Below are 21535 nucleotides of genomic sequence, written 5' to 3' on the forward strand. Positions count from 1 at the left end.
TGGGTATATAAGTAAACAAGCAATGGTGAGCACTGCGGTGAATGAGAGAATCTTGCTCAGCTGAAGATGCTTCACTACTTTGCTCTGGGTGGTTGCAATCTCTCAGTAACAAAGGAAAATCTATTGATTTTTAAAAGAAAAGACAAAATCAAGATCCTGTGAACCTTTCCATTTGTAAAAACAAAATGCAGGCCAACATGCAGCCACTAGCTTGCAAACTGTTCCTCGCTAACCAAATCCTATCTTTTCCTGTTGTACCTTCAGCACCTGACAATTCCTGGCAGAAAAAAAAGCAGTACATGGCTGGCACGCCAACCAAGTGAAACTAATCAAGAGGCAATGGATCTGGAATCATTATCGTATGTAGAACAGCTGATGCAACTGGGGAGGATTTCTAGCCTTGGAAATGACTGAGGCATTACAGTTGTTTCAAATAAGGAAACCCTCATAAAGCTAGGGCACGTGGTTTTGCCAACCTTTGTAAGGTTGGGGACAGAGGAGAGGGGAAGTGGCTGCTTTTAAGTAAAATATACATTTGGCAGTTGGCCTTTGTCCCCGCTCCTACTATCAATACCTTGCCCCATTTCTTTACTTATTCAGCCCCTAAAGGCATTTGGCTTTCATACTTAATAGGGGAAGTCATGGTTTGCCCAAATCTGAGTTGCAAATATCCAACCTTTTACCTAAGACTCTTACCTAACCCAGGGTTTTCCTAAGGATTAAAATGAAATAGAATACTTCACACAAGTGCTTGGCAAAACACCAGGCAAAAGGTTCAAGAAAGATTATAATAGAGATTTAGATGTTTTCTATAAAGCACTAGAATATATAATTATTATCAACGCATCGTTACAAGGAATCTGATTTGGACTTAATAAATAATACCCCTGTAACAATTCCAACTGGAATAAAATTATAAACCTGAGTGTTCCAAATGAGAACAGAAAGAGCCATTCCTCAAAGGACATTGAGAGGCGATTCCTCCTCCAAAAATATGACTTTTGTGATATCTGCTCTGAGAACCCTACGACTATGCTTATAATGCACATTAGAATATGGCTGATCTCTGGATATGGAAAGATATACAAAATAGTGTTAAGTGGGGGAAAAAAAGAAATTATAGAACTATACAATGGGACCTTGAGTTCTGTTTAAAAATTATATATACACACATACATACACTTAGAACATTTCCGGACCGGTATATAAGAAACTTAGACAACCTTGAGGACTGGGCTGGGGAGCAAATGTTTACCTTGCACTTTATACCCTCCTGTTCCATTTTGCTCTCCCTCCTTACCAGCAGCATCATTACCATTATAAAAAGAACCAAGTAATTTGGTTTGGCCCAAACCTTCCAGTTTGAGCTTTGCTTTGCAAACACTACCCAGGAAAAAGCTTTATATATTTCCTCATATTTTCACTGCCAAGGCCCAAAAATTTTAATTAGACTATTGGACTCCTGAGCCTACCCTCCCATTAACAAATGTACCTAACTTTGGAAGCTTTCAGGTCACCCTCTCTGTCCCTCATTTCTTGAGTCATAGTGTTTTTTTCCATGTGCACTCTGTAGTTGTCCTCACCCAGCCCCATGGTTCTCAGATATTGTCTGAACACTGACTCCCAAATTTCTACATCCGGCCTAGACTCCCTCCCTTCCTGAAATCTGAGCCTATGCAATGCAATTGCCTAGTCAATAGCTCCATTTGGATATCAAGTAGGTATCTAGAATTTAACACACCTAAAGCTGAACTCATTTTCCTCAGTAAACTTGCTCTACCCACAGGCCTCCAAATCTTAGTTGATGGCACTTCCAGGTTTCTAATCACCCAAGTCCACAACCTCCAAGTAAAAGAATGCCTGTCTGACCTACATTGGCAGTTTTCTAAAAATAAAGGTATTTCTAGGTACTAAGATGAAAGATATCATATGATCATTAAAATGTTTTCTGAAATATGTTTAAAGTTAACTCAATTTAAGTGGAAGATTTAGGTTTTGACATTTTAATTTCTTTTGAACATAAGTCACTTTTTGCAAGCTAGGAAACAGAATCAAAATAAGGCAGTCTAGTCCTCTAGGATCCAGGCCAAGTCTTGAGATCTTCAGCAGAATGACGTAATATGAGGCACTAACAATGAGGTTATAGAGTCTCAATAACAACTACTTATCTACACTTTTCCTTAGGAAGTAGCTAAAAGTCTGATCCTTAAAGGCATGACATACAGAACATCTTGACCCAAATTACATACTGGCCAACCTACTGTGAACCAGATCAGAGCTGGTCTAGGACTGGTGAACAGAGCAAGTGCTTGTATTTTGAAAACTTGCTCTAAGGTTTAAAAAATTCTGGTTGCTATTAATAAGAAAGCAAGTAAAAAATATTGCAGATGCACCAATATTTGATTTTGCCAAGGTCTTCCACTAGAACAAGAAGAGATGAGTAAAGAGGATACGATACTTTCAAAATAAATTACTTAGTAATAAGAAACTGATATACTGCATTTTTCCATTTGCTGCAAGAACAAACTGACAACAAAGACTATTTAAAAGTAACACTCAACTCTAAAAAAGGTGGTGGCAACACCACCTCCCACTACAGAATAACCTCCCACTTTTCTATACAATTAACACTGCTATTCTTCCATGATACAGGTTCATGTGGAAAAACTTGTCAGGAGCTTTAGCTAGAGCTAGGAAATGAGAACTAGAACATGTTCTAATTAGCTGATTGTGAGCTTAGTTAACATCTTTAGGATGGATCCATAAAACCTGGCCATTGTTTTGTTAAACATCTGCAAACTGCAGAATTCCTTAGTCCTTAGCCATAGTTTCTGCTCAAGGTCTTAAAGCTGGGCTCAGTCCCATCTGACTCTTCTCAGGGCTGAGGTGGGCGCTAGTCATCAAAGTCTGGAATGTCATCGTAGGAGTAACCCCGGTAGCCTTTGGATGCATAGTAGGCGATGCGCAGGTGGTAAAATCCTGGCAGGAACACCAGGATGCCAATGATCAGGACGGGAACGGCCCGGTCTGCCCCCTGGTGGCAGAAGGAGGCAAACGCATTAGTACCATGCAAGTTATGAATTTTAAAATAAAGATATGGGTCCAATCCATAGATAGGTATCTTATAGTTGGGTTTTTTTTTGGGGGGGGGGGTTTGCAGGGCATTTTATTTGGGTAGTACGCTACCAAATGAAAAGGTTTATCTCTTTTTCTCCTGATTATCAATTGTAGAACAACTGCAGAGTACTAAAATGATCTATGTTCATCCATAGATATTTCGGCTTATATTCTTCTACTCCTTCTTCACTGTGTTTAGTTGTGAACATACTCTGTGCCTTGTTTTTCTCTTATTATAACAAGCTACTGCCAAATTACTAAAAGCTCTTCACTGAAGGGAAGGGGAGTGGGAGAAATGGGTGAAGTGCTCAAAGGGTTCAAAATTCCAGTTATAAAATAACTAAGTCTTGGATATGTAATATACAGCATGGTGATATAGATCTTAAAAGTTCTCATCACATAAAAAAATGTATAACTATGTGTATTGATGGATGTTAACTAGACTTACTGAGGTGGTGATTTCAAAATATATACGAATAGTGAATCATGTTGAACACCTGAAATTAATGTGTCAATTATTAGTTTATAACATTCCAATGTTAATGAATGAACCACAATTTTACTTAACCACCACCTACCCCCACCTTGACTGTTGGATACTTTGGTTGTCTCTCACTTTTTGTGACTATACAGGATACCAAAATAAATTACAGTGTTTTTATTGGCTATTCAGATTATTTCCTTAGTGTATATTCCCATGAGCCAATTCATAGCTCAAAGAGGGAGGAATGGGGGTTAATCTCTTTATCAGTAGGTCTTCAGCTTTTAGGGGAATTCCATGAGGGCAGGGACTTTGTTCATCCTTGCATTCCCAGCCATGCCCAACATATAACAGAGGCTCGATAAAAGTGCTGCATGAATGGATTCACCTTTATAAAACTGCTCTTAGTTTTTCAGGTGCAGTTTTAAATGTTTAAACAGTTAAATTTATCCTTCTTTTCCTTTGTGATTTTTCCCACTGTTTTTCAGCTTAGGAAGATTTCCCTCATCCAAAGATTTAAACCCAATCTTAAAATCTCCTTCTCCTTTGTCTCTTAGATGGTGTGGAAGGGGATTGGCATGCTTTATAGGCCTTCCCAGGCACTAGAAAAGGCCAAGACCCAGGGTGTCCCTGGCCAAGGTCAGGTGCAAAGGTGATAACTGTCATGACGCCCTGCACATATCCTCTACTCTGGAAGATGTTAGAATCCGACAGGCATGCAGATAGACTGCCGTTGCCTGATGAGCTTGATGAGCATCCCTTGGTTTCCAAATCACAGGACTGAAAGACCAACTGCCTCTTTCCACCTCCACCAGCCTCTGGCTGCACAGCCAGGTCCTACCAGAGTTTGGCCAAGGGCCTATGCTGCCTCTAGCTCCCTGATGGGCTAGAGGTAACTTGTGTCTTCTAGCCCCTTAAGAAGCACAGGTATTTTAAGGATGAACCGGTCACTGTATCCTGTATCAGTTATGGTTCCAAGAAAAGCAAATATCACTTTTGGCTGCATTAAAAGCATCATGTATTTTTAAAAAAACAAACTCCTTTTAACAGGACTATTTACACAATGTATACTGAGAGATTATCTAATCAATATAATTTTGGCTGCTTCATTCACAGAAATAAAAGTATTTACCTCATATGGTTATAGTGAAAACTAAATTAGGTAATACATATAAAGCAAGTGGGTCCAGCTGGCACACAATGACTCAATAAACATGAGCTTAAACTTAAGGAAAGACTTTGAAGGTGCTCCCTCAGGCCAAAGATGAACTAGCTGAACATCAAAAAGACTACTACAACTCTTATAATTGGACATACTTGGTGCTATTTCTGTTATATTATTTTACATTTTCTACTCTTCTGGTTCTTTATCTTTTGCAGAATTTTGACTATATATCCCTAATGCAATACATCCTAAGGATTCAAAGAATTGCAAAGAAAACTTACGATGCATTCAGCCTTGCTATACTTAGCATTAATACTGTCACCATTATTGTGAAGTTATATGTATAACACAGAATAAGGCAAGTAATTATGCTGAATCATTAGGATATACATATAAAATCAAATAAATTAGGTTCGAACTCTAATCTTAAATTTGCATTGGAAATATGTGTATATCTATATAACATCTCTATATATTCTTTTCTCTTGTTTTCTAAAAGATTTCTATATCCTGATTCTGTCACTGAAAAGGCCTAGCAACGATCACCATTAATGCCCAGTTTCTGATCTCTGAAGCCACTTCCTATAAGGAAACCAGGGCTCCTTAGAGATATGGCTATTTACAAATTGAGGGGCAGGAAATGCGTAACTGGAATAACATGCTGCACCAGTAAACAAAAAAGGTATCAAGTTTCCTGGGTCAGATTTAAAAAACATAGACTTAAGTTGAAGGGGCTCCTATTCACCAAATTTGGGACAATTTATATGTTAAAAAGAATAAACACTGCAATTAATTGAAAAACATATATGTAAAAAATGATGAGTTTATAATGATACTAATAATTCTTTGGTCACCTGTTGAGGTTGTTAGGTTTACTGTTATAAAAGTTAATAAAGAGAAATAATCAAACATTTTTTCTACCTTCATCATACATGCTGTATTTCAGGGTAACCAAATAACAGATTTGAGAAAGCCCTTTACAGAAGAATTTCAGCTGATAAATGCAGGAAGTGATAAAATTAGATTATTAGGTGCAAAGGGTGATGGGGAAGTTTATAATAAAATGGGCTTAAGATATCTTAACTAAGTAATCAAACTTAATATAAACTAAAAATTAGGAAAACTATTATGTGCCTCTCTTAATGTAATGCTATAGCAATGTTCTCAAAATGTGGTCCTTGGACCACCAGCATTATGTGCAAACTTGTTAGAAACGCAAATTCTCACACCTCACCCTAGAACTACAGAATCGGAATCTCTAGGAGTAGGGCCAAGGAATCTCCGTGTTAACAAGTCTGCCACGTAATTCTGATTGACATTCAAGTTTGAGAAACAATGTGCGATATTAAATAAACAGCAACTCTTATGAAATATTCTAAAACAAAACTAAACTAAATCCAAATTTAAGCAAGTCCCTAAATCTAACAGTTTACAAAAAATGTGAGGAATAGAACAAGGAAAATGATATTGAGACAGCACCTCTAGCTTAATATAAAAACTGTTAGAGAGCATACTGAAGATGCACATTTAAGAATTTATCAGCAAAATTTATCCTGGCATTTTGCTTTAATATATAGGAAAAAAGTTGGGAATATATATGAAACAAAATGCTTATAACTATTGATACGGGGTGGTGGAGACGCAGGGGTTCATTATATTACTCCATCTATTTCTGTTTTGTTTGAAATATGAAAAAATCCCAAACAAAAACTAAACAAAACAAAACCTATTAGTGATTTTCTTAACATCTTTACCCGTAACTATAAAGCAGTTTTATAAACCACACAAAGTGATATTTGTTGCATGTGGATCTCACTTCCACTCTTAAGTTTTACAATATCATTCATTAATAAACTCCTTACTACACCCCTGGGATCTATAGTGCACGCTACAATGAAAGTTAACCAAAGGCACAGTCTTGAAGTTAGGTGTTCAAATTTAGACTGCACCTCAAGAATCAGGTAGCCAAATAAGAGTTTTAAATAGTTAAGACCCTAAGGCAAATTAGATATACTTCTTAAAAGCCGTATGTAGCTATTTTATTGTGACAGTGCTACTACTGCCAATTCCAATGATAACACCACAGTTTTAGTTCTTGGCTTTGTTCCTTCTGCATCTCTTAACCTGGTGTGTTGAAGAATGGAAATGAATCACGATCAATAGTAGTTCAGAACAACTTAGATGCTATGTTTATGTATCTGTATATAGCCCAAGAACCATCAAACACTTTAGATTCCTAAGGTTTCATTTTGAAGCTCAATAGAAACTACAACCAAATTCAATATAAGAATCTGATTCATGAGCCAAAAGTCCTGGCTTGGTCAGTAGCCCAGACCTTCACAAGCTTCACTGCTTCTCCCCATACACTAACTAGTATATCTGCAGTACTACAAAGCTACAATAACAACATTCTATTTTAGTTACTACCTTTGTCAGTCAGAAGTCTTGGATCCCTGGCTCAGCTTTGCTGTTCCAAATAACAAATTGCTCGACATCTCAGAGGGAAAATTTGCTGACATGGTACCACCTACCTCAGAAGAACTGTGGGAGAAGTTTGTTGTTGTTCAAAGGATGAAAACACATTTTGTCATCAGAGAACAAAATCTTTAAAAAAAAAAAAAACAAAAACAAAAAACAACCCTTCCTTCTTTGTGCTGGAATCTGCTGTACAAGATATGAATGTAAAACAATTTAAAGACCTCATGGCACACTGCCATGAACCCTTCAGCTTACCCCTTTGCTGATGTAGCCCGCAAGCAGGAGGGACCCTATGATAATGAGAAAGGCGCCAATCAAAAACAGCACTGTAGCAAGTGCAATGGCCTTATAGGGGATCTTAGGAGGGCTTTTCTTAAACTGGAAGAGAAACAAACAAAAAAAGACAAGGAAGAACATTATGAAAATACCAGGGTTCAAACACTTTAAAGCAGGGAGGACAATCAGAACCAATCTGGAAACTTTGTGTGTCTTGAAGTAAGTCCTACCCAGTGCAGCTCTGGGAGAGAAGGGAAAGAGACATAACTAGATGAAGCTTTAGTTATTGTTCTACCAGTCACTCAAAGGAGTCCTAGCAGAATGTTATTCTTTCTAACTCTAGTCTCATTCCACAGACTGTAAGAAAGTACTTTCTTACAAAAACGAAGGACACTTTATGGTCATTCATTGATTAAACATATATTTATTAAGTGTCCAGCATTTGGAAGGCTGTACTAACCTACGGGGATGTTCAAGAGTGAACATCATGTTCAGGAGAAGTAAAAAAAGTATGTGATTTCTGGTTTTCAAGGTTAAGTTAGTATATAGTCAAAGGTTTTAGAACCAGCTTCTCCTAAAGCGTTAGTTGTCTATACCATGGAGCAAGTAATCTACCTTATTAACAAGTTCAATTCAAGGTTATGATTCAGAGACAAACTTTCTAAGACTTGGCTCATGGTTTTATCTGACCTAACTAGCTGGAAGCTTCCCAAATGTACTTGAAAAAAATATCTCTCCTTCAAATAAGGGTCCAAAGAGTATAAAGAACAATTGATTTGTTTATAATTAAAAGGATAGCTTCCTGAGACTTCCTCCTTGACCCTGGTTCCACCTAAAATATTCTATTCTAAGAAGTGAACAAAAGGAGATGCTATGCCATTAAGCATTTTACAAAAAAAAGGGTAGGATACAAACTTAATATTTTCTGTTTTACTTACTGTTTGACACAAAGAATACCTTTAATAAATTGGATCTCAGGACATCAGGAAAGGAGGAAGATTTCCACAAGCTGTTGGCTTTAGCAGTTACTTTCTCCTTTAAAAGATGAACTGACTTTGACTAAAGCGTAAACCAATGAGGCAGTCCTTAAAAAAATTCTACTTAAGAAAACACAACCTGATTATTTTCTAGATAAACTAAATAAAATTTGCAATTACTGGGCTATGGCATTATAACTAAAAATTCTTACAAATGGACAATATTTATATTGGTTTGAAACTGCTCTGCCAAGGTCCCTCCTTCTGCAGGATTTAGCTGAAAGGGTCTCAGAGCTAAGTTTCTTCCTTGCTGCTCCCGCTAATCCCCAGGGACAGTTAGCAAACCCTCCACCTGGAAGGTCTTCCGGCTGACTCATCAAAAATAGCCAGCCAGTCTCATAAGGTCTCTTCTGCATTTACCTGAAGGTCAATGTAGCCATCGTCTGTGCTGGAAAGCCTTGAGTATTTCACTTTGCTACTAGGGATTCCAGTAGCCAGGTTGGTACGAGATGGCATCATAACACACTGACACAGCTACAGTCTGAAAACAAACACACACAAAATCAATATTGTCTGCAAGCAACAATGATGTTTTATAACCAATGAATTCAGGCCTCTCAGATGCTGCGTACTAGGGTTCTGGGCCATGATGACACACTAGAACCTGGCAATATAGGCTCCGCTGCTCCTCAAACCTGATATTCTTTTGACAAAGTAAAAATACTCTCATTAGATATCTACTCTGGTTTGTCGTGATAGAATGAGAGTCAAGACATTGGCCAAGAACCAGAACTCTTGTTTACCTTGCCACCAACGTTCTCCTGCCTCCTAATTTTTCCAAAGTCACAAAGGGTGGAAAAGTGGTGACTTAAATCCAAATCCATTGGACACCAAAGTCCACATTTTCAACCATCTGCTATAGTATCATTTGTCTTCAGTTCCTGGTTCAGAAAAAAGCATGAGGAGCTTATACTCAAGTGATTCTCTTATTTGCCAGAGGGAGGAGAGGGTGGAAAAAGAATACACTCACATGAAGAATTTGCCTATTTCCCTCTGATGGACGTCATCCTTTAAATGCAAAGGACTCGTAAAGCTTGTTGTAAATGTGGATAAGCTACTGGCTATTAGTTCAGTACCAATGTTTTCCGATTTGCCTGCCTCTGCCCCACCCAGTGAAACTAGTGATTTTATTTTCCATAACTTCTATGTTTTTTAAAAATCATTGCTATTGTGTCACTAGTTTGATAAAGAACAATGACATTAAGTTGAAAAACATTTGTGCATTTTTCCTCCATTAAATCAGTTATATAAAATCTATTTTAACTGTGAAGGTTATACTGGCCTGTTATTTCATTTCTAAAAGTGCAACATCTTTTAAAAGAAAAAACTGAGTATTTCAATAAGGGCAACATAAAAAAACACACTGGCCTTCTGGTATGACATTTTACAAATAATCATTATTATAATAACAGCAATTAATAATTATCTAGTGTTAGGTGCCAGGTGCTTTATATGTACTTAATCCTCAATATTAATGCACTGTTTTAAGTGGCCTACATTCAACCTAGAATAATTAGCATCATAAAGGAACTGGTGCTAAATGCTCATGCCCCTTTTTAGTAATTACATACTGGTGAAGAAATCAAGTATTGAAAAAAGTGTACACTAACTCATGCTTTCCTGAAAAATGTTAAAGAATAAAGGTCAACCAAGTAAATCTGAAGCTCTAATTGGCTTTATTATTCAATTCATGAATCAGGCAGCATCCCATCAAGCAACTGAAAGGGAGCTCTGATGAGTTGTACAAAATAAGGTTTTTGGAGGCAGAAAAGCGGGTTGAAACTACAATAAGGTTAGTTATTAGGTTTTGGCCTGGTGACACTGCTTAGCAAAAAGTGACTGCATTTTGGCCTGTTTTTTTTTTTTTTTCTTTTAACAAAGGGTTGGATCAAACTGCCTCAAATACTAGGTTTTTAAGTGTTGCGATCCCGATTAGGTGATAATCTAACTTTAACTCTACGAAACTTAAGGTCCAAACTACCTATATGTGGGGGTTTTGAGGGCATTCAATCACCTCTGATTTATATTAGTCTCTCTTTTTTTAAGTTTACGTACTCTGCCATTAACTATTCATACGCCCATATCAAAATATAAAAAGCGCAGAGTATGAGGGAGAGGGAAAGGCAAATGCTTATCGGTGGCAGAGTAAAAATTCTAAGAGGAAAAAGGAAAAACGTAAATCGATGTTTTCAAAGTACCAGTCCAAGTTCCCAACAGGCTCCACCCAACCTCCAAATTCCCTCAGCACCTGAATGTTGCAAGAACTTAAAAAGCATCAGCATCACTTAGCACAGTAGCTCAGTGCCTGGGACTAAGCGCCTGCACACACACTACTTTCCAGTCTCCAGACCTCACCAGGAAGAGAAATAAGAACCGAGGCGAATTTAGACGGAAAACAAACAAAACCAATTTCTGGAAAGAGGCCAGCCGAGGCGGACGAACGCTGCACACCGAGGACTCGGGGGTTGATTTTGGTGAGGAGTGCCGTCTCCGCCACGCCGAGTCTGAAGGGGCGCTTCTGCGCCAGTCCCGTCATACGCACGCCTTACCGGAGGGCCGCGCCAGGTTGCCTGCGCGCCAACAGCTCCCTCACGGTTGGCAACAGGGACGCCAGAGCCTTCATGGTATGCGTCACCTAACTGCCGCCCCGCCCCAACCCTGCAAGTTCAGCGCCGGAAATGGCGTAACGGCGTGCCGGAAACCGGCGCTCCGGAAGTGGCGTTCCCCGGAGCGACGTTTTCTCATCCGGCTCTCTCGAAATGTCCCACTTCAGCCCTACGCTAGCGTGGGCGGCCTCAAACAAAAATCTGGGCCCTCGGGAGGCGCAAACGGAGTTATGCCCGCGAGGTTTACAGAGGCGGCGGAGCTGGGCTTGCTGCCAGCCACCTCTGCAGGGGCGGAACTCAAGGGTGCTCGCCCGTCTGGGTCAGTCAGGCCCAGGGCGAGCGGGCTACATGTCTTTCCTTGACCCTTCAGGCAATGTGGGGAGCTTAGTAGTACCCCAAGGAAGCCAAGGTCGTCGGAGCTTCCCGAGCCTACTGCCAAGCGCAGCCAGCCTCCCACGGAGGGTTCCAAAGGTCTGTTATCCCACTACTGAGTAGCCCCACATTCTTGTGCTTGTTTCTTTCTTGTCATCAGGTTTTGCCGACGTAAGAGGTCCGCCCACAATGGACATTTTGCCACACATGAAGTCTTTTAAAATGTCAGATTTATTAAGGTAATTTACATACAAGTACAATTGGATGAGTTTTGACAAATGCACAGTCTTGAAACCATCACCAGTCTAGATAAAATATTTTCATCACCTCCCAAAATTCCATCAGGCCCCATTTGCTGCTAGTCTCCTCTTCGCCCCAGCCCCAGGGACACCGAAGGTAATCAATGAGTAGTGAGTGCTAAAGTCAACTAGAATTCAGTCCACATACAACTTTTAATCCACCAAACAATACACTGGGGAAAAACAACATTATAATAAGGCAGTGTGTAGCTTGTGACCTTGTAGCACAATTACTGGGAACGTTTAAACATTTGTTTCACAAATGCTGGGCCTTTTCACTTTCTTGGTTGAATTCAACACCCATGGAATAAGTTCCATCTTTATCCTTTAAGGGAGTAAGTCCCAAATAAAGCTACTTATACTGGAGAAAATATTTTTGCACAAACATACTCCTTGAGCCCTATCACAGATCTGAAATTTCCAAGATTCTTGTAAAATATTTTCTAAAGAAACACCGTCCTATAATAATACGTCTTAGAAAGCCCACACAACTTTGAGTACATTAACCTTCTGAAGGTGTTAGTCTTTGCTAACGAAAATGATATACAGGATTAGTTCTACTCTCCCCTTGTTCAGTTCTTGAGCTCAAGTTAGAATACCAAATTAAATTTGGCATCCCCCAAAATATCGTCACTTACTGTATTTGGAGTACTTATTATAGTTATATCTAATGTATTTATATCTGGCTGCTCTAGACTAAAAAAATAAACATTTTACACAAAAGGTAGCATTAGCTGAGAATTCCCTAGGATACTTGCAATAAGTCAAGGTCCGAATGAAGGCACTGTCCTGTGATGTTTGAAATGCAAATAACTTTATTTAAATTGAAAACAAGTCTTAAAACTGCATTAATGGTCTCTAAAAACCCTAAGGAGTATTTCTAGATAAGGCAGAAGTAGTTCTAGATTAACAAGACCAGATTTGAGTTGGAACTTTAACCTTTAAACAAATTATAGAGAATGGACAAAAATATAGATTATTTACAGAAAACATTATCTACATGTGTACTCAGAGGTACACATTTGGTGACAGAAAAGACTTAAGGACATGCTGGAATCTCTGAAGCAGTTCTCAAAGAGCTTAGTTTTATTTTCTTGAATTTTAAGAGTGCCTAAGATCCTTCTTCATCCTCGATCTTGGGAGCCAGATAGTACTTTAAATGTCCCATATCAGCAATTTTATACTCTACAACTGAAAGACAGGAACATAGTTATTGAGAAGTACCACATATACTACCTACAAAACAATATTCAATAAATTTATTATCTTACCAAGGGGAACATCTGCAGACATACTGAGTGTTACTGTAGGAGAGAGCGGAGTAGCTTTTGTAAAGAAGTTCAGATATCTCAGTGCAAAAGTTAGCTGAACTGGCTCATTCATCTCGATGGTAACCTAAGGGAGGAAACAAAGGATTCGGAAAATTGAAAAACATTAAGAAAAGTTGCAACCCATTAGTTTAATAATATCAATTAGAAAAAAAAGGAATATTTCTAAAAAAAATAGCTAATAAATGAAGGAATGAACTATGTTAATACATTAGAACTCTGTAAACCCTAATGACTTAATGAATCTAATTGTGAGCTAATATTACAAAAAGGCATCCAGCCACGTCATGAGTCCTACTAGAGATACACACCACCATCTATTAAGTATTCTTGTTTTCCCATTCCACAACAGATATCCTGAATATCATCAAGCATATAGAGCTATAGCTACTAGTTTATAGGAAATACAGGGTAGAGGAACATATTGACATAAGGGATGCAAATGGCAAATTCTACATTCTGGGAAACTCAATGACAACTAAATGACCTAGTTTCTTCAACAAATGAATTATAATGGAGGGGAAAAACGAAATGGAAAGAGAACCAATGAACTGAAAGAAATTTAAGGGGCATATCAATCAACTACAATGCAATGTATAACCTTCTTAAAATTTTAATTCAAACAGTTCTGAAATGACCAAGGAAAGAGGAACACTAAAAAATTCCTTAATATTGAATAATTTTCTTAGATGTGGTAAAAGGTTAATGTTCATGAGATTTTTTAAAAACCAAAGTTGACAAGGACGTGAAATGTAACATAGGACAGATAAAATTCAGAATTATCCCCTAGGTTTTCTTATTAATATAATTTTCTTAATGTATTTAAAGAGTTTTATTTTCATTTAAACTGAGGATTGACTTACCCATGCAAGGGACAAGAAAATAATACCAGATATTTACTATAAACTTAAAATATGCTAGAGACTATGTGAAGCACTCTGAATGTTACCATATTTAAATCCTAATAATCCTGTGAGGTTAAGCTCTTAAGCTGTCCTTGTTTTACAGTGTTCACAGGCTAACAAGTTTTATTTCAGTATAATTACCAAATATTAGTTTATATATACTCTAAGGATCTGAAAAAACAATGAAGGAAAACCTTAATTTAAGGATATTTAGGAATTAGAGTGTTATTTTTTTTTTTTTGGTTAAATGAAGGTTCTCTAGGTCCCCTTTTGGGCCTACAATATAGAAAAGTTAATGTGAGGATTATAGAAGAGCTCATAATAGCTAGATTTTTACCCCTAACTAGATTCCTTCTATTGAGTTGCTGTCCTATGCTCAACTATTTGATAAAAGCAGAGTCAACACCTCCAGAAAGCCAATAGCTTGAGTTTGATACAAACTCATTGTTCCATGGTTTCTAAAGTAAACATTGAATGTGCATTCCCTTTTCACAAATTATAAATTAGATGGCAGTTTCAACAGTATCTTTCACATCTCACAAATTACTTAGAAATAAAATTTTGTCTATTTTTCGTTAGTCTTGTCTTTTAGCAATTACCTTGGTATAGACTGAATGTGTCGTCACCCCCCACCCCACACACACACAAATTCTTGTTAAAACCAAACCAACGTGATGGCAGTTGGAGATAAGACCTTTGGGAAGTGCTTTAGAGTCATGAGAGTAGAGCCTGCACAAATAGGATAAGTGTCCTTATAAGAGACCCCAGAGAGTTCCCTTGCCCCAGGTGAGAAGGCTGCAGTCCAAGAAACAGGAGGTAGGTCCTTACTAAGCAAAGAATCTGCCGATTTCCCAGCCTCTAGAACTGTGAGATAAAGTTCCATTGCTTGTAACCACTAGTCTATAGTATTTTGTTACAGCAGCTCAAACAGACTAAGACACAACCTAATATTAAGCAGTGTTACAGTTCTCTTCAATATATTTTATCTACTTAAGAATTACTTACAGCTTCCTCTTCCTTATCGACATTACTTGTTTGCGACAACTTAATATTTCCATTTCCAAGTTCTCCACTTGCAGAAAATTTCACTCCGTCCTTTGCACAGGAAATTACAACAGCATCTCCAATATGACTGAGGTCTCGGCATATACGTGCAAATTCACCAGAAGGCATCTTTACTACACAGCTATACTCTTGTTCCTATAAAACAAAAAATACTCAAAGGTCTATTGCTGGAAATGAAAGATTTGGCACACCCACCTTCTGAAGAATCAGCATCTAAACAAGAACTCAGAATTTAAGACTTTTGATCACTTTGAAATATTTCTCATTATGATTTTTTAACACTCTCACCACTCAAAAAGTGCAGATATAAAACAAGTATAAGAATAATCACACTAAGAAAACAAATTACACCTTAAATTAAACCTTTAACAGTAACCACACTCCAGTGAACTAGAGCCTCCCCTAATCACCCTCCAGGGCTAAAAAAGAGGCCATTAGAGTATGGCACAGGGACAACGATGGTGCAAGAAGGCCTACCTGATTTCCAAAACAAGAGGATATATAGGCATTTTAGATAGTCCAACAATTCCTCTCTCCTTTAATGTTGACAAATCAATCTTAATAAATTCCTGCTACCATATCTTTAAAATCTACTCTAAAATCTACTCTAAAATTCTACTTTGCAACACATAACTATTAGGAAATATGCTTTAAATTGTATTAACATAGCTAGGTAACTATCATGTACAGTACATCCAATCAGAAACTGATACTCACTGGAATTCCAAGTTGTTCAACATCTAAATCCATTAACTTCATTTCATAGTCTGAAACCTTTTCTTGATCTACCAAAAGGAAGCAAATATTGAAGAAAAGCATATAAGTTTGTAACTACAATGTAAATTTTAGATAATGCAAACATTATCTTATATTTCTCACAGCTTTGAGAAATACTGACCCTGAATTTTAATTTTCTTCTGCATAACACAGAAGAATATGACTTACTTGGAGCTTCAAATACTAGTGCCAAGGTGTCCGCATTATCTTCAGCCCTTAGTGTAATGATGTCTTCATTGCCAGCACACTTTAGTATTTTGGACATGCTAGACAGAGAAGACACAGGGTTTAAAACAGATACCATCTTTTCCAGATCATTAGATTTCTAAGCAATTAAAATAAGGAGTTACCATTTTATCCATTAGGCTGTCTGATGAATTGGCAAATCAGGTAAAGGTACTACAAAGGGATGTTTAAACTAGTCCAGCCATTTTGGAATGAAATCTGACGGTATTTATAAACTAAAAAGCTCAGCCTACCAACAGCAAATTTACTTCTGGACATTAAAAAAAAAAAAAAAAAGAAGCAGTATTTTCTAAATTGCAAGTCCATACCCCCAAAGACTTGAAAATCCATATCCGAAAAGATATTTGCACACCGATGTTCATAGCAGCATTACTCATAGTGGCCAGGACATGGAAGCGCTCAAAGTGTCCTATGATACATGACTGGCTAAAGAAGCTGTGGTACACATATACAACGAAATATTACTCAGCCATAAGAGATGAAATGCTGCCATTTGCGACAACATGGATGGACCTCAAGATAATCATGCTAAGCGAAATAAACCAAAGTTGAAAATCACATGATATCACTTATTATGTGGGATATAAACCTAAAAGCAACAAATGAACGAGCAGAGACACATGGACAATAGACTAGTGGTTACCAGAGGGGAGTGGGGAGGAGGAAAGTAGACGGGTAAAGGAGTTCAAATATGTAGTGACAGAAAGAAATGTAACTATGGGAGATGAACAGTGTAAACATATATATGCCTCACTGTTTAAGTGTACAGCTGAAACATTGAATTTTGTTAACCAATGTCACCATAAAAAATAAATTAATTTGAAAAAATAAATTGCAAATCTATTTAGTGGGTGAATAAATTATTGGGCTGTGACGACCATTAAAAACGACCTAAGTGGAAAGCCACTGCCCTGGAGAAATTTTCCAAGTCCAAGAGGGTGTTCACCGCAACTCTGTAATAAAAACTTATTGTGCCTAAGTTAGGAGGCAGAACTAGAGAACATTATAAGGCGATTAAAGTCAATCATGAATATGGTTTCTCAACCAAGGCCTCCGGCACCTAATGACTAAAAAGTTCTGGAAAAGTGTTTTCCTGACTGCGCAGCGAAGCCTGTCATTTTCCCGCCACCACCCGCTTTGTGACTTTGGCGCGGAAAAAGTCGGTTCGCGCCGCAGTCAGCGCGGGCTTTCGGAACCGCGCGCTGCGCTGGGTCCCGCCCCCCAACACAGCAGGCCAATAAGAAGGCATCGATGGCCCACACCAGCCACTGAGGGCCTTGGTCGGAGGCACTCCCGCCAAGAACCGGGTTTGGGGGTGAAGGGACGAAGGCACGATTCCCCGCGGTCCCCGGGCTCACCTGGTGAGGTTGACGCCCATGGCCAGGTTGCGGTCGCAGCGGTATGTGTCGAAGCCCTCGGAGCGCAGGGTGAGCTGCACTAAGGAGACGTGGGACGAATCCATGCTTTGCAGGTTCACACCGCTTGAGCTGATGTCCCAGCAGGCCTCGTTGATGAGGTCCTTAAGCGCCTCCAACACCTTCTTCAGAATGGAGCCCTGAACCAGGCGCGCCTCGAACATGGTGGAGGTGTCGCAACGACGCGGCTACAGGTTAAGAGGAGGGAGAAGTAGCCGGCTTAGGCTTCACAGGATAAGAGCAAGCGAGAGGTAGCAGTAAGAGCCTGAGACAGAGGAAGATGACAAGTTCGCAGCGCCTGCAAACCGTTTAATACGCCGCGTATGCAAGCGCGCGTTCTCGCCGCGCCCTGTGACAAGACGTCACCACGCTGCCCCGCCCACTGCCTGCGGAGAGACTCTAGGGCCAATCGTGTGCGTACTCTGTGCAAAGACGCCCCTTCCCCCAGCATCCATCGGAGTAGGTGGGGACAGGGGCGGGGCAGTTACGCGGCACCTCCTGGGAGTGACAGCGGAGTAGGGCAGGACTGCATCCCTTTTTTGTCACGTTCTAGAGTCTGAGCGCTTGACAAGTGTGGGCGTCAGTGAGGCCCAGGTTGAGGTTCGTGGAGCTCCAGCTTTGTGGTGCCTTCTCAACCTCTCGTTTCGAGGACAAAGTTTCCAGTCGTGAAAGTGAAACACTACGGGGGGGGGGCGGGGGGGAGGGGGAACTGCCTGTAGCCTGAAGAGAACAGCTGCTTTAAATGTGCACTAAATGTGACGCGCTCCTAAAAGTCAAAGATAAAGAGGTGTATAGTTGCGATTTAAAAGTTATCTCAGCTCCCCACGACCATCTGTTAACACCCGCCCCCATACAGAGCTTATATCACTCAATTGTTTTGCTTACAGCTTTCTAAGCTTTTTATGTAGAAAATACACATGTAAAAAAACCAAAAATGGGTTCATACCGTTAGTACTTCTGCAGTGTACTTAATAAAGAATATTTAATTTTAAGCTATGTACAGGTATTCTATAACAGTACCTTTTAAGAGGGCATAACACAGGCATACCTCAGAAATACTGCATCTTTGGTTCTAGACCATCGCAATACAGAGTATGGAAATAAAGAGAACCCTGATCTTTTTGTTGGTGAAGGATCCTGCCTTCAATTTATTAAAAACAAGTGTGAAACGCAATAAAGCAAAGTGCAATAAAGTGAGATATGCCTAGTATCTCATGTTTGTAATCTAATTTAACAGTTTCTCATAATTACAAACACCTTTGGGTACTTTGGTGCTTGTGAGATCAACTCATAGGCTGCATATACATTCAATATTTGATTATTACTAAATTAACTTCTAAAAAATTGTACTTTACGTGCCAGCCAAGACAAAGAGCATGCTCATTTCCTCTGATTTTCCTAACTATAGATATTAGCAACCTCGATTTTAAATCTGTGCTCATTTGTGTGAAAATTTAAATTTGCATATTAAAAAAGTTTCAGGTCGGGCATCTTTCATATATTACTTGACCATTGCGTGCTTACATTTTTTTCTACTAAACTTTTTCTTATTGATTAAAAGAAGTACTTTAGATATTGTTGTAATCCTTTCCCTATTATATATATTCTTCCCCAATTTCTCTTTTGCTTTGATTGCAGCATTTTCCTTTAGTTGCATTTGATATCTTCTGGTCTGTAGAATTCTTCAGTTTTCCTACAATGTATCTGGGTGCGGATTTAGTTTTATTTATTGTGGGCAGGGAATTTTATGTTCCTAAATCAGAAGGCTCATGTATTTTTATCAAATAGCATATTAACCATATGGCTTCAAATATTACCTTTCTCTTCTCTATCTCTCCTACTGGCATTTATTAGATGTATTTCTTTCATTGAATTTAAGATACCTTCAGCTGTAAGATGCACCATTATTTTATGTAGCACAAGAAAGAAAATAAAATGTCAAACTATCATACTCACTTTAGAATATGTTTTGTGTTTATTGAAGAACTTTTAGACTTTTTAAAACATTTGTATTATATCTCTTATGCATATGTTAAAATATGTATACAAACAAAATTAATGAGTTAAGGCATTCCTAACATTTCTCCCATTCAGTTTCCCACTCAGTTGCCAATAACGCTGTTATCCCATATATCATATTCTGTTGTCCAGGGTGCTGATGATGAGTGCTACTCTATTGTCTCTGGAATTTCTTCCAAGTTTCTGCCACACAGTTGTAAATTTTTATTTAAAAATTTTTAATTCAATCTATTTAAATAATAATAAAAAAGAGTACATCCATTTCCCCCTTCCTTGCCTCTAGCGACCATGAATCTCTTCTGATTTTTTTTTTTTTTTTTTTTTTTTGGTGGGAGTGTTGTTCTACATGAGAAAGGTCATACACTATCTTTTTCTATCTGACTTATTTTGCTTAGCATAATACCGTCAAAGTCTATTTATGTTGTTACAAGTGGCCGGATTTCATTCTTTTTATGGCTAAATAATATTCCATGGTACATATATGCCCCTTCTTTATCCATTCACTCATCAGTGGACCCTTAGGTTGTAGTCTTTGGCTGTTGTAAATAATGCTGCAATGAATATGGGGTGCTCACATCATTTCAAGTTAATGTTGTTGTTGTTGTTGTTTGATAAATATCCAGAAGTAGAATTTCTCAATCCTCATAGTTCTATTTTTAACTTTTTTGAGGAACCTCCATTCTGTTTCCCATAGTGGCTGCACCGATTTACATTTCCATCAACAGTGCACAAGGGCGTCCTTTTCTTTATATTCTCACCAACACATATTTCTTGTCTTTTTGGTAATAGCCATTCTAAAAGACGTGAGATGTGAGGTGATATTTCGCTTGACTTTGATCTGCATTTTCCTGATGATTAATGATGTTGAGCATCTGTTGGTCAACTGTATGTTCTCATTGGAAAAATGTCTATTCAGATCTTCTGCCCATTTTAACTGGATTTTTTTTGCTATTGAGTTCTCTGAGTTTATATATTTTGGATATTAGTCCCTGTCAGATATATGTTTGGTAATTAGTGTCTCCCATTCAGGAAGTTACCTTTTCATTTTGTTGATGGTTTTGCATTTGTAAATTTTGAATCCAGCACTTTCTTGCTTTATGTGTGATCAACTATCCTTTTGCATATATCTTAATATCAATAGTAACAGCTTCATCTATTCCTGAGTATTTTCTTTCTTAGGTGTTTTAAGTGTCTCTGGTTCCTTTGCAAAATGTGGCATGTGTTCATTCCTCCAAGAGAGGAACATTTGCTTCACTAATAACAACTGTATACTCTGCTTTTCGCTTACATAATAACATTTTGGTTTAATGCCAAATCAAAGTGTAATGGATTTGAAGACATTTAAAATAGCAATTAAACTCAACCATGTGGTACTCACAAAGCACATTATCAGTTGAAATGAGAACACATAAATTACTATGACCTGTGGTCTGGAAAGGCCTGTCCCAGAAAGTAGCATTTTACTGGAGAAGCTAGCTGTTTGCTAAGTATAAGAGAATTCTGGACTGAAAGAATAGCATGTTTAAAAAGGACAGCATGCTTATAAGGTGATGAGATAGTAGTTAGTTTTAGAATTCAAAGCTTTTTTTGGGGGGGGGGTGAGATGATTTTTTTCTCCAGTTTTATTGTGATATAATTGACATATAATAGAACTCAAAGATTTAATGTTTATCTGGAACACACTGAACAGTGGGAAGAGTTGTGCAAGGTGAGATTGCAAAGAGAGGCAGGGGTGAGATCTTATAGGACATTGCAAGCCCTCTGTAAATGCAAAGGAAAGTTATCAAAAGGTCTTTGGCATGATCCAATTTGTATTTTAAGAGGATCACTTTAACATTCAGTAAAGGTGCCATTCCAATCAGTAAAATAATTAAGTAAATTATGATCAAACAATTGGTTAAACTAGTCACTGAAGTTAACTGAAATAAATTTCAGATATATTGAAGAAT

The 21535-nt window shown here is 38.2% G+C and overlaps 2 protein-coding genes across 12 annotated transcripts; both read right to left on the bottom strand.

Annotated features, from left to right (window-relative positions):
• Positions 1-1987: 1987 nt before the first annotated feature.
• TMEM230 (transmembrane protein 230) lies at positions 1988-11235 on the bottom strand. 11 transcript variants are annotated; one of them, XR_004953645.1, is made up of 6 exons: positions 9298-9435; positions 8915-9035; positions 8475-8552; positions 7497-7619; positions 7191-7367; positions 2923-3034 (listed from the first exon to the last, which is right to left on the bottom strand). XR_004953645.1 is itself a non-coding variant. In XM_016133568.2 (5 exons), exons 2-5 carry the CDS (start codon positions 9011-9013, stop codon positions 2894-2896), a joined length of 441 nt encoding a protein of 146 aa, XP_015989054.1. In that variant the 5' UTR covers positions 9014-9035; positions 11104-11235; the 3' UTR covers positions 1988-2893. The 11 variants fall into 11 exon arrangements, 10 of the variants coding, with proteins under 10 accessions (XP_015989054.1, XP_015989138.1, XP_015987973.1 ...); XM_016133568.2 differs by lacking the exons at positions 7191-7367; positions 9298-9435 and adding an exon at positions 11104-11235 and having other exon boundaries at positions 1988-3034; XM_016133652.2 differs by lacking the exons at positions 7191-7367; positions 9298-9435 and adding an exon at positions 10961-11219 and having other exon boundaries at positions 1988-3034.
• A 509-nt stretch (positions 11236-11744) lies between these two features.
• On the bottom strand, positions 11745-17909 carry PCNA (proliferating cell nuclear antigen). Its single transcript, XM_016129636.2, has 6 exons — positions 17511-17909; positions 16075-16172; positions 15847-15914; positions 15070-15264; positions 13103-13226; positions 11745-13022 (listed from the first exon to the last, which is right to left on the bottom strand). Exons 1-6 carry the CDS (start codon positions 17729-17731, stop codon positions 12943-12945), a joined length of 786 nt encoding a protein of 261 aa, XP_015985122.1. The 5' UTR covers positions 17732-17909; the 3' UTR covers positions 11745-12942.
• Between the last annotated feature and the right edge of the window lie 3626 nt (positions 17910-21535).

The sequence above is a fragment of the Rousettus aegyptiacus genome, unplaced genomic scaffold (genome assembly GCF_014176215.1).
Source record: "Rousettus aegyptiacus isolate mRouAeg1 unplaced genomic scaffold, mRouAeg1.p scaffold_m13_p_12, whole genome shotgun sequence".
Classification (NCBI taxonomy): domain Eukaryota; kingdom Metazoa; phylum Chordata; class Mammalia; order Chiroptera; family Pteropodidae; genus Rousettus; species Rousettus aegyptiacus.

Bases quoted from the DNA above. Each gene is read 5' to 3' on its own strand.
- PCNA (XM_016129636.2), bottom strand. From the start codon at position 17,731: ATGTTCGAGGCGCGCCTGGTTCAGGGCTCCATTCTGAAGAAGGTGTTG. The intron at 13,227-15,069 runs GTAAGTAATTCT...TTCCTCCCTTAG, and splicing joins TCGATAAGGAAGAGGAAGCT to GTTACCATCGAGATGAATGA. The intron at 13,023-13,102 runs GTAAGATAATAA...CCTGTCTTTCAG, and splicing joins GTCTGCAGATGTTCCCCTTG to TTGTAGAGTATAAAATTGCT.
- TMEM230 (XM_016133568.2), bottom strand. From the start codon at position 9,013: ATGATGCCATCTCGTACCAACCTGGCTACTGGAATCCCTAGTAGCAAA. The intron at 8,553-8,914 runs GTAAATGCAGAA...CATCTTTTAAAG, and splicing joins ATGGCTACATTGACCTTCAG to GAGAAAGTAACTGCTAAAGC. The intron at 7,620-8,474 runs GTATTCTTTGTG...TTTCTCTTCCAG, and splicing joins TGAGATCCAATTTATTAAAG to TTTAAGAAAAGCCCTCCTAA.